The 12,474-nt window shown below is 45.0% G+C and overlaps 1 protein-coding gene across 17 annotated transcripts in view; it reads left to right on the forward strand.

Moving 5' to 3' along the window:
* Apc (APC regulator of WNT signaling pathway) overlaps positions 1-11,297 on the forward strand; it is a 105,157-nt gene extending 93,860 nt beyond the window's left edge. For all 17 annotated transcript variants that reach the window (XM_052741820.1, XM_052741824.1, XM_052741828.1 and 14 more), the window contains one exon: positions 1,141-11,297. In XM_052741820.1, the coding sequence (XP_052597780.1) occupies positions 1,141-7,720 (6,580 nt within the window). In that variant the 3' untranslated portion in view covers positions 7,721-11,297. The remainder of the gene's footprint in view (positions 1-1,140) is intronic.
* The last annotated feature ends 1,177 nt before the right edge of the window (positions 11,298-12,474 follow it).

Below are 12,474 nucleotides of genomic sequence, written 5' to 3' on the forward strand. Positions count from 1 at the left end.
ATGCATAGACTGGAAGTTTCACGTCACTTTGTGCTGTGCAGAGAATACTTCAGTTCAGTAAGTTCTCAGTTGATACTGAACTAAGGAATATCCACCATGGCTCTTTGCTTTTTTTTTCATTCATATTTTTTTTTTTTAGTATATATTATTGTACAAAACATTGGGTTTTGTATTGTGATCATATTTACCTTCTCTTGTCTCCCTCTTTCTCCATCGGAGAAGACAGTATTGATACTTATTGTATACCCTGGACAAAGAATTTTAAAGTCTACCAAAGTAGAATATCCTATCACTAGATTTTAGTTTTCCTTATATTTAAAAGGCTATAGGTCTCTCCAAGACCCAGAGTTTATTATGTTGACTGTTAGCCTTTTTGTATTTTAAAACACATACTTCATGTTTTTTTTTTTTTTTTTTTTTTGGTTTTTCGAGACAGGGTTTCTCTGTGTAGCTTTGCGCCTTTCCTGGATCTGGCTCTGTAGACCAGGCTGGCCTCGAACTCACAAAGATCCGCCTGCCTCTGCCTCCCGAGTGCTGGGATTAAAGGTGTGCGCCACCACCGCCCGGCTTCATGTTATTTTTTTAAATAATGAATATACACAGTCTGCCAAAGGGCACTTGGCAAGGACATGGCGCTATCACAGAGACAGAGACTCCTGGCTGGTCTAGAAGCATAGCATGCTCCCTGACTACAGAAAGATCACTTGTCTTCTGCTTCCAATCTCAGTATTCAACGTGGTTGCCTATATTAAATTGCCACAGTCCCTGTTTAATTTAAGATTTCATTATGTGTTTGTAGGTCTTAAGTTAGAGAACTATTACTGTGTGAATGGAGAAAATGTATCTGTTCAAAACAGTTATTTTTTCTTCTAGTGGATCAGAATAGGACACAGAATAAATGAAACCTAACACTCACTTTTACTCCTCTTGGGCTGACAGATGGATACCTTGAACCAGTAAACATTAAATGAACCCAGAGAACAAAAGGAGAAGTGACATGGGTTCACCAGATGGTTGATGCACTCATGTTGTGCCCACTGTGTTTAGTCATCATCTTCGTGTGCAAGCCTGTTTGCTGTGCCTTATTTGTTGTCACTAATCACATTTCCCTTCGTCCTGTGTTCTCTTGTTTTAATTCAGGCAAATCCTAAGAGAGAACAATTGCCTGCAGACTTTACTGCAGCACTTGAAATCTCACAGCTTGACAATAGTCAGTAATGCGTGTGGAACTCTGTGGAATCTCTCAGCAAGAAACCCTAAAGACCAGGAGGCTTTGTGGGACATGGGGGCAGTGAGCATGCTCAAGAACCTCATTCATTCCAAGCACAAAATGATCGCCATGGGAAGTGCTGCAGCTTTAAGGAACCTCATGGCAAACAGACCTGCAAAGTACAAGGACGCCAATATCATGTCTCCTGGTTCGAGTCTGCCATCTCTTCATGTCAGGAAACAAAAGGCCCTGGAAGCAGAGTTAGATGCTCAGCATTTATCAGAAACCTTTGACAACATTGACAATTTAAGTCCCAAGGCATCTCATCGTAATAAGCAGAGACACAAGCCAAATCTTTATGGTGACTATGTTTTTGACACCAGTCGACATGATGAGACTAGGTCAGACGGTTTTAATACTGGAAACATGACTGTTCTTTCACCATATTTAAACACTACAGTATTGCCCAGCTCTTCATCATCGAGGGGAAGTTTAGACAGTTCTCGTTCTGAAAAAGACAGAAGTTTAGAGAGAGAACGAGGTATTGGCCTCAGCACTTACCATTCAGCAACAGAAAATCCAGGAACCTCTTCCAAACGAGGCTTGCAGATCTCTGGCAGTGCAGCCCAGATCGCCAAAGTTATGGAAGAAGTATCAGCCATTCATGCCTCCCAGGAAGACAGAAGCCCCGCTTCTGCCACTGAGTTCCACTGTGTGACGGAGGAGAGGAATGCAGCACGAAGAAGCTCTGCCCCCCATACACATCCAAACACATACAACTTTACCAAATCAGAAAATTCTAATAGGACATGCTCTATGCCTTATGCCAAAGTGGAATATAAGAGATCTTCCAATGACAGTTTAAATAGTGTCAATAGTAGCGATGGGTATGGTAAAAGAGGTCAGATGAAACCCTCGGTCGAATCCTATTCTGAGGATGATGAAAGTAAGTTTTGCAGCTATGGTCAGTATCCAGCTGACCTAGCCCATAAGATACATAGTGCAAATCATATGGATGATAATGATGGAGAGCTGGATACACCAATAAATTACAGTCTGAAATACTCAGATGAGCAGTTGAACTCTGGAAGGCAGAGTCCCTCACAGAATGAAAGATGGGCAAGACCGAAGCATGTAATAGAAGATGAAATAAAGCAAAATGAGCAAAGACAGTCAAGGAGCCAGAACACCAGTTATCCTGTCTACTCCGAGAACGCTGACGACAAACACCTCAAGTTCCAGCCACATTTTGGACAACAGGAGTGTGTTTCCCCGTACAGGTCTAGGGGAACCAGTGGTTCAGAAACCAGTCGCATGGGTTCTAGTCATGCAGTCAATCAGAATGTAAGCCAGTCTGTGTGTCAGGAAGACGACTATGAAGATGACAAGCCTACGAACTACAGCGAGCGTTATTCTGAGGAAGAGCAACACGAAGAAGAGGAGGAGAGACCGACGGACTATAGTATAAAATATAACGAAGAAAAACACCATGTGGACCAGCCTATTGATTATAGCTTAAAATATGCCACCGACATTTCTTCCTCACAGAAGCCATCGTTTCCATTCTCAAAGAACTCATCAGCACAAAGCACTAAAACTGAACATCTCTCTCCAAGCAGCGAGAATACATCCACACCTTCATCTAACGCCAAAAGGCAGAATCAGCTGCATCCAAGTTCAGCACAGAGAAATGGTCAGACTCAGAAAGGGACCGCTTGCAAAGTCCCCTCCATCAACCAAGAAACAATACAGACTTACTGTGTAGAAGACACCCCCATATGTTTCTCCAGGTGCAGTTCATTATCGTCTCTGTCATCGGCTGAAGATGAAATAGGATGTGATCAGACACCACAGGAGGCAGATTCTGCTAATACTCTGCAGATAGCAGAAATCAAAGAGAATGATGGAACTCGATCCACTGAAGATCCTGCAAGTGAAGTTCCAGCTGTGTCTCAGAATGCTAGAACGAAACCCAGCAGACTCCAGGCTTCTGGCTTACCTTCAGAATCAACCAGGCATAAGGCTGTTGAATTTTCTTCAGGGGCCAAGTCTCCCTCCAAAAGTGGTGCTCAGACACCCAAAAGTCCCCCAGAACACTATGTCCAGGAGACGCCACTGGTGTTCAGCAGATGCACTTCCGTCAGCTCCCTTGACAGTTTTGAGAGTCGCTCCATTGCTAGCTCTGTTCAGAGTGAGCCATGCAGTGGAATGGTGAGTGGCATCATAAGCCCCAGTGACCTTCCAGATAGCCCGGGGCAGACCATGCCACCAAGTAGAAGCAAAACCCCTCCGCCGCCGCCTCCACAGACAGTCCAGACCAAGAGAGAGGCACCAAAAACGAAGGTGCCCGCTGGTGAGAAGAGAGAGAGCGGCCCTCAGCAGACTGCTGTCAGCGCTGCAGTCCAGAGGGTCCAGGTCCTTCCAGACGCCGATACTCTACTGCACTTTGCCACAGAAAGTACTCCAGATGGCTTCTCTTGTTCATCTAGCCTGAGCGCTCTGAGCCTCGATGAACCATTTATACAGAAAGATGTGGAGTTAAGAATAATGCCTCCAGTTCAGGAGAATGACAATGGGAATGAGACTGAACCGGAGCAGCCTGAAGACTCAAATGAAAACCAGGACAAAGAGGTAGAAAAACCTGATTCTGAAAAAGACTTACTAGATGATTCAGATGATGATGATATTGAAATATTAGAAGAATGTATTATTTCAGCCATGCCAACCAAGTCATCACGCAAAGCCAAAAAGCTAGCCCAGACTGCTTCAAAATTACCTCCACCTGTGGCAAGGAAACCAAGTCAGCTGCCTGTGTACAAACTTCTGCCATCACAGAACAGGCTGCAGGCACAAAAGCATGTTAGCTTTACACCAGGAGATGATATGCCCCGCGTGTACTGTGTAGAAGGGACACCTATCAACTTTTCCACAGCGACATCTCTAAGCGACCTGACCATAGAATCCCCTCCAAATGAGTTGGCTGCTGGAGACGGGGTTAGAGCAGGTCCACAGTCAGGCGAATTTGAAAAGCGAGATACCATTCCTACAGAGGGCAGAAGTACAGACGAAGCCCAGAGGGGGAAAGTCTCATCTGTAGTGACGCCAGACCTGGACGACAGCAAAGCGGAGGAGGGGGATATTCTTGCAGAATGTATCAACTCTGCTATGCCCAAGGGAAAAAGCCACAAGCCTTTGCGAGTGAAGAAGATAATGGACCAGGTCCAGCAAGCATCAGTGACTTCATCTGGAACTAACAAAAATCAAGTAGACACTAAGAAAAAGAAGCCCACGTCACCAGTAAAACCCATGCCACAAAATACTGAATACAGAACACGTGTGAGGAAGAATACAGACTCAAAAGGTAACGTAAAGGTTGAAGAAACTTTCTCAGACAACAAAGACTCAAAGAAACAGAACTTGAAAAACAACCCCAAGGACTTCAATGATAAGGTACCAAACAATGAAGACCGAGTCCGAGGAAGCTTTACCTTCGATTCACCGCATCACTACACTCCTATTGAAGGAACTCCGTACTGTTTCTCACGAAATGATTCTTTGAGTTCTCTAGATTTTGATGATGACGATGTTGACCTTTCCCGGGAAAAGGCCGAGTTAAGAAAGGGAAAAGGAAGTAAGGATTCAGAAGCCAAAGCTACCTGCCACACAGAACCAGCCTCAAGTCAGCAGTCAGCTGGTAAGTCACAAGCTAGTGCAAAACATCCGGTCAACCGGGCACAGTCTAAACCAGTGCTTCAGAAACAACCCACCTTCCCCCAGTCCTCCAAAGACTTGCCAGACAGGGGGGCAGCCACAGATGAGAAACTGCAGAGTTTTGCTATTGAAAATACTCCAGTTTGCTTTTCTCGAAATTCCTCTCTGAGTTCCCTCAGTGACATCGACCAAGAAAACAACAATAACAAAGAAAATGAACCAATTAAAGAAGCTGAACCTACTAATGCACAAGGAGACCCGAGTAAGCCTCAGGCATCTGGGTACGCGCCCAAGTCTTTTCATGTTGAAGACACCCCTGTCTGCTTCTCAAGAAACAGCTCTCTGAGCTCTCTCAGCATTGACTCTGAAGATGACCTGTTGCAGGAGTGTATAAGTTCTGCAATGCCAAAAAAGAAAAGGCCTTCAAGACTCAAGGGTGATAGTGAAAAGCACAGCCCCAGAAACATGGGTGGCATTCTAGCTGAAGATCTGTCCCTTGACTTGAAAGATAGCCAGAGGCCAGACTCAGAACATGGTTTATCTCCTGATTCAGAAAACTTTGACTGGAAAGCCATTCAAGAAGGTGCAAACTCCATAGTAAGTAGTCTGCACCAGGCTGCTGCTGCCGCTGCCTGCTTATCTAGACAGGCTTCCTCTGATTCAGATTCCATTCTGTCACTGAAGTCAGGCATTTCCCTGGGGTCACCTTTTCATCTTACCCCTGATCAAGAGGACAAACCCTTCACAAGTAATAAAGGCCCAAGAATTCTCAAACCTGGGGAGAAAAGCACATTAGAAACAAAAAAGATAGAATCTGAAAATAAAGGAATCAAAGGTGGGAAAAAGGTCTATAAAAGTTTGATTACTGGAAAGATTCGATCTAATTCAGAAATTTCCAGCCAAATGAAACAGCCCCTCCAGGCAAACATGCCTTCAATCTCGAGAGGCAGGACCATGATTCACATCCCAGGGGTTCGGAATAGCTCCTCCAGTACAAGTCCTGTTTCTAAAAAAGGCCCACCCCTCAAGACTCCAGCCTCCAAAAGCCCCAGTGAGGCCCCGGCAGCCACCACTTCCCCTAGAGGAAACAAGCCATCAGTGAAATCGGAGCTGAGCCCTATTACCAGGCAAACTTCCCAAATCAGTGGGTCAAACAAGGGGCCTTCTAGATCAGGGTCTAGAGACTCCACCCCCTCAAGACCTGCACAGCAGCCATTAAGTAGGCCAATGCAGTCCCCGGGGCGGAACTCCATCTCCCCTGGTCGAAATGGAATAAGCCCTCCTAACAAACTGTCTCAGCTGCCCAGAACATCATCTCCGAGCACTGCTTCAACTAAGTCCTCGAGTTCTGGGAAAATGCCCTATACATCCCCAGGTAGGCAGATGAGCCAACAAAACCTTACCAAACAAACAGGCTTATCCAAGAATGCCAGTAGTATCCCAAGAAGCGAGTCCGCGTCTAAAGGACTGAATCAGATGAGTAACGGCAATGGAGCTAATAAAAAGGTAGAACTTTCTAGAATGTCTTCAACTAAGTCAAGTGGAAGTGAATCAGATAGATCAGAAAGACCTACATTAGTACGCCAGTCTACTTTCATCAAAGAAGCCCCAAGCCCGACCCTAAGGAGGAAACTGGAGGAATCGGCCTCATTTGAGTCCCTCTCTCCGTCTTCTAGACCAGATTCTCCCACCAGGTCCCAGGCGCCAACCCCGGTCTTAAGCCCTTCTCTTCCTGACATGTCTCTGTCCACACATCCATCTGTTCAGGCTGGTGGATGGCGGAAGCTCCCACCCAATCTCAGCCCCACCATCGAGTATAACGACGGGAGAGCAGCAAAGAGGCACGACATCGCCCGCTCCCATTCGGAGAGCCCTTCCCGACTGCCCATCAACCGGGCGGGGACCTGGAAGCGGGAACACAGCAAGCACTCCTCGTCCCTTCCCCGAGTGAGCACCTGGAGAAGGACCGGAAGCTCCTCCTCGATTCTTTCCGCCTCGTCCGAGTCCAGTGAAAAAGCCAAAAGTGAGGATGAAAAGCATGTGAGCTCCGTGCCAGGACCCAGACAGGTGAAAGAGACCCAGGTGCCCACAAAGGGGACGTGGAGGAAAATAAAAGAGAGTGAAATTTCCCCCACCAACATGGCTTCTCAGACCGCTTCCTCAGGTGCTGCCAATGGTGCTGAATCAAAGACTCTGATTTATCAGATGGCACCTGCTGTTTCTAAAACAGAGGACGTTTGGGTGAGAATTGAGGACTGCCCCATTAACAACCCTAGATCTGGAAGATCTCCCACAGGGAACACTCCCCCAGTGATTGACAGTCTTTCAGAAAAGGGAAATCCAAGCATTAAAGAGTCAAAAGATACCCAGGGAAAACAGAGTGTGGGCGGTGGCAGTCCTGTGCACACCGCGGGTCTGGAAAACCGCCTGAACTCCTTTATTCAGGTAGACGCCCCAGAACAGAAAGGAGCTGAGACAAAGGCAGGACAGAGTAGTAACCCTGTCGCCGCCGCGGAGACCAGTGAGACCTGTGTAGTGGAGCGCACCCCCTTCAGTTCCAGTAGCTCCAGCAAACACAGTTCGCCTAGCGGGACTGTGGCTGCCAGAGTGACACCTTTTAATTACAACCCCAGCCCGAGGAAGAGCAGTGCCGACAGCACTTCGGCCCGGCCATCTCAGATCCCAACACCAGTGGGCAGCAGCACCAAGAAGCGAGACTCCAAGACCGACAGCTCGGAGCCCAGCGGGGCCCAAAGCCCAAAGCGCCATTCTGGGTCTTACCTCGTGACGTCCGTCTAGAAGCGTAAGAGGGACGAACGTAGGGAAAGCCGGCCTTCCTCACAACTGCTGTATAGAGACTGTTTGAAAGAAGACGAGAGGTGGGAAAGTTCTGTAAATAGGTTTGCTTCTTGTTAGAGGGGTTTTGTTCTGGCAGTCATATTTGATAGTCCACTCTGTCCTCACTGGTCATTTTGGAAGGCACTCTTGTTAGGTAGGAAGAAGAAGAAAACAAAAACCGGTAAAGCCAAGTATATTTGTACAGTATGTTTTACATGTATTTAAGAAGCATCCATTCCATGTCCTTTAATTATCGCTTGTCTTAACACTACAGATAGAAACTATATGATATATTGCTGTTATCAATCATTTCTAGATTATAAAATAAACTCACATCAGGGAGAAATTGGTATTTATGCAAAAAATAGTCCTTGTGAATCCATCTAATGTCATAATTAATCATGTGGCTGTGAAATTCACAGTAATATGGTTCCCGGTGACTATGTTTACCCAGCCTGCTTTGCTTTAGTGCATGAATGAAACTGACGACGGTTCAATTTCAGAAGTAATGATTAATGATTCTGTGATCACATGTGTGCATAGGATAGCTACAGTGTAACGATTCACACTATTTTGTGCTCAAATCTGTGTAACTGTAAAACATGAATGGAACTATTTTAACTGAACTAGATTTTATGGAAAGTAGGTAGAATTTTTGCTATGCTGTAACTGTTGTATATTCTGGTATTTGAGGTGAGATGGCTGCTCTTTTATTAATGAGACATGAATTGTGTCTCAAACTAAATGAACATTTCAGAATAAATTATTGCTGTATGTAAACTATTACTGAAATTGGTATTTGTTTGGAGGGTCTTATTTCACATTTGTATTAATAATTGTCAAAAAGGCCTCTTTTAAAAGCTAAATGTAAATTTTTTTCTTCAGATTCTATGCATTAAGAGTAAAATTTCCTCTTACTGTAATAAAGACAGTTGAAGAAGATTGTTGGCACTTAACCATTCCTAGAATTTATTTTTATGTAATTAGCACCTCTCAATGTTTGATATTTCTCCACTTTTTTTTTTTTGTTTACTCCTTTGGAGTTTGATTAAAACAAATGCCTATAATAGCACAAGACTAGGCACTGGACACATAGGCCCACATAGAATATCTCCTTTTCCTTAATAAGATTCATACTTGAAACATTGACTTTTGACAGGTACCAGTCGTGTCTTTCAGGCTTCACAGTGCAACTGTCTTACCCTGTCATCTTCTCCACGTTGACACTGGGTCTGAAATTAATGCCTATTACCACCCTGTATGTTAAAGCAGATTTTTTGCAGCCAGGTATAATCAGTATTTTCTCATACTCAAAAAAGTCAACGAAATGTCAAAAAGATAAATTTAATGCTGTTATGATAATTTTCGAAGAAAGATGTTCAAAAGGGGCCAGTGAGATGGCTCAGTGGCTAAGGGTGATTGCCACCAAGCCCGAAGACCCAGTTCAGTTCACAGAACCCACCCACAAGGTCAAAGAACCAACTCTCTAAAGTTATCCTGACTGCCACACACCTGCCATGCCACGTGTGTGTGTGTGTGTGTGTGTGTGCGTGTGTGCGTGTGTGTGCGCGCACACGCGCGCGCGCACACAATTTCATAAGCTCTTCAAAAGGATATCTAGGGGTAACAAGATGGCGCAGCAGGTGAAGCCTGGTGACCTGAGGCCTGTCCCCAGAAACTAAGTAAAAGTGGAAGCCGCCCTCTAACCTCCACACATGTGCCATAATTAATAAATGGAAAGTCAAAAGATTTCCTTCATTTCTACCCTCTAAGGACAACTCTTTTTAATGGGTACAGTGGTGGGATGTTTTAAGTGCCCACTTCACGTATGGCAGAGAGAGTCCGTCATGAATGAGAACACACTGATACACTTCATTAGCCAAGAGTTTGAATTTTTGTCAAGCTTTATCTGAAGTTTGTTTGTTTTTTAAACAATATTCCATCATGTTCTCCAAGGCTGCCATAAGCAATGGGAGATGGGAATATAGGTCAGACCCGTCTCTTTCATTCCTAGTTTTCCGTTAGAATTACTGCACGCCAGTTTTTAATATGCCACTTCAAGTAGTCCTGTGGAAAGAGATGAAGTATTAGTTAGAATAAATTGCTTTTTAGTACATGTCTTTAAAAATCAATGTTGGAAGCAAAAAGAGTTCACTCCACCCGTTGGAGACTAAAATTCCATGGCAGCCCCACTGGGAAGGGTCCGTGTTGTCACTGGAAGATGAAGTTGTTGCATGAGACCCTCTGGCTAAAGAGGTTTGCCTCAGTTCTGCTTTGAGAAGCTCACTGGGTGATGTCTTAACTGGTAGAAGCCAAGTACTCCAGCTTCTGCTTCTGTGACAGCACGCTAAGCCCAGTGTTGAGGATTGGTTACTAGTTAGGATGCAGGTAAGAGGGCAGGAGCCTATTTAGCTTTGGACCACAGCAAAGAAAACGAAAGGTAGCAGTTTTCAGACAGGCGTGTTTGGATCACCAGAAATACTTGTTAAATCACAGCTGAGCCACATACCCCAGTTTGATAGAGTTGATCTGGAGAGGGCTATTAAGAATTTGCATCTCTAATGAGTTTAGGGTGATATTGGGCTTACGGTATGGGGGCCATACTTGGAGAATTACTGTCCTTCATAGCCACGGCACAACTCTTAACGCCCAAACCAGCTGGACTTTTAATCTGCCGACTTAACCTTCCTTGGCATGAATACTGAATTGTCCAATTTCATAGCCTGTGTTAACTCACAGTAGGGAGTAAACTTGCCGCACTAACGCACACACAGTTCTCAACACACCCACTGCATCTGAGGATCAGCTCGTGTCCCCTTTGAAACGGCGCCTGTAAAATGAGCCTTGACAATATGTAATTTGGATATGCAGTAAGAGACTATGAAAAGGGAAATTCGAGATGAGGGAAGACTGGTTGTAGGTGAAAGAGAAATAATCGGTGTGTTAGTGCACAGTAAAAGTGATATTAAAGTTATTGATAATAAACTTTACAGGTTACCAGGGCACTAGTGAGGTAAATAATGAAATAAAAGATGGGCCCTGTGGGTACCAACCAGCCCTGTGAGTACGGTCAGAATTGTCTTTATTGTGTAGAATGGATCGTCTTACCACAGTTAATTGAAAAATGAGTTTGTTGCTGAAAACAGGAGACAGTTGCCAGGGTTTCTTTGCAGCCAAGAAAAGAATAGAGTCCCAGAAATGCAAGGATTAAACTGCCTAAAGCTGAAGACGGGTTTGCATGGTCAGATAAGTAAATCTACCAAACAACTTTTCAAGAGTCGAGGAGGCTAAAATAGAGTGTGTGTTCTTTCTCACTTTCTAGTAAGCCTATTTCCCTCCCATGCTGACTTAGAATACTGCTTTGTAATGTGAAAATCTGAACTGTGACTTCTGTAAACCCAGGTCATTTTCCTGCTGTTCTCCTAACTCTGGTCTATAAAAATACGGTCTGCTTTCTGTTAGGTCATGGATGCATCTTTCAAACTGTGTTCTGTATGTGTAATACTGTTCTTGGTGCTAAATATACTCTTTCCTCTGATATTCAGGATGATTTTTCTCTATATTTCTGTTCTTGAAGTTACCTGATTGTTATTTTTAATTAAAAATACTTAATGTATACTAGTAAAGGTTGCCGTTGAATCTAAGCAACACTAGTAAGAGACATCTGTTGAAAGAAACACCAGCATTACCTGCCCGTTTACACATTCGTTTGGGACCTAAACCCTTTATCCCACTGATGAACCATTGAACTGTCGACCCAGTTTTTTCTCTGATCCTGGTTGTACCTGAAGATCTATATAGCCTGGCTTAGATAAAAACTAAATTGACTAGGCTCGTCAATTTCAGATAAAAGTCACATATTTTCTGGCCTGGTGTGGTAACACACACTTCTAGCATTTTGCGGGGTGGAAGTAAGAGGGTGAGGAGTTCAAGGTCATCTTTAGTTGTGGGGTGGAGGCCAACCTGGGATACATGCTGGCTCCCAGCCTGCCTACCTCCAGGTTCAGGGAGAGACCCTGTCTCAAGGGATTGATGCCGAGTGGTAGAGTGGGACTCGGACCTCTTCCTCTGGCCCCCATGTGTGCAGAGGCCTGACCACCCATGTGCATCTACACCACACACACAAGTGTTGGCTGGCGGGAGCTGTCACGGAGTGTCTGCAGACCAAATGCTGACTGCTGTGACTGGCTTGGGGCAGTGTAAGAAGCCAGGGAAGAAGAAGGGAACCGAGTCAGGAAAGAGCAATTAGGAGACGCTCACTGGCCGCTAGTTACCCTGCTTCTCTTTTCCTGACTTGGTGTTTGTAAACCAGCCCCCATTCCTGAAGTAACTGGAAGCCTGCAAAGCCACACTCAAACACATCATAGTGGGGCTTTGGTAGTGGTGGAGAATCAAGTGTGCAAAGCAAGTGCTTCTACCAGGGACCCACACTCAGCCTGAATTCTTTTTTTCCCCTCGAGACAGGGTTTCTCTGTGTAACAGCCCCAGTTGTCCTCGAACTTGCTCTGTAGACCAGGCTGGGATTAAAGGCAAGCGCCGCCACCACCTGGCCTCAGCCTGAATTCTTTTTTTTTTTTTTTTGGCTTTTCGAGACAGGGTTTCTCTGTGTAGCTTTGCGCCTTTCCTGGAACTCGCTTTGGAGACCAGGCTGGCCTCGAACTCACAGAGATCCGCCTGGCTCTGCCTCCCGAGTGCTGGGATTAAAGGCGTGCGCC

This window comes from Peromyscus californicus, unplaced genomic scaffold, assembly GCF_007827085.1.
Source record: "Peromyscus californicus insignis strain IS unplaced genomic scaffold, ASM782708v3 Scaffold_17__1_contigs__length_78620276, whole genome shotgun sequence".
In the NCBI taxonomy this organism is placed as follows: Eukaryota; Metazoa; Chordata; class Mammalia; order Rodentia; family Cricetidae; genus Peromyscus; species Peromyscus californicus.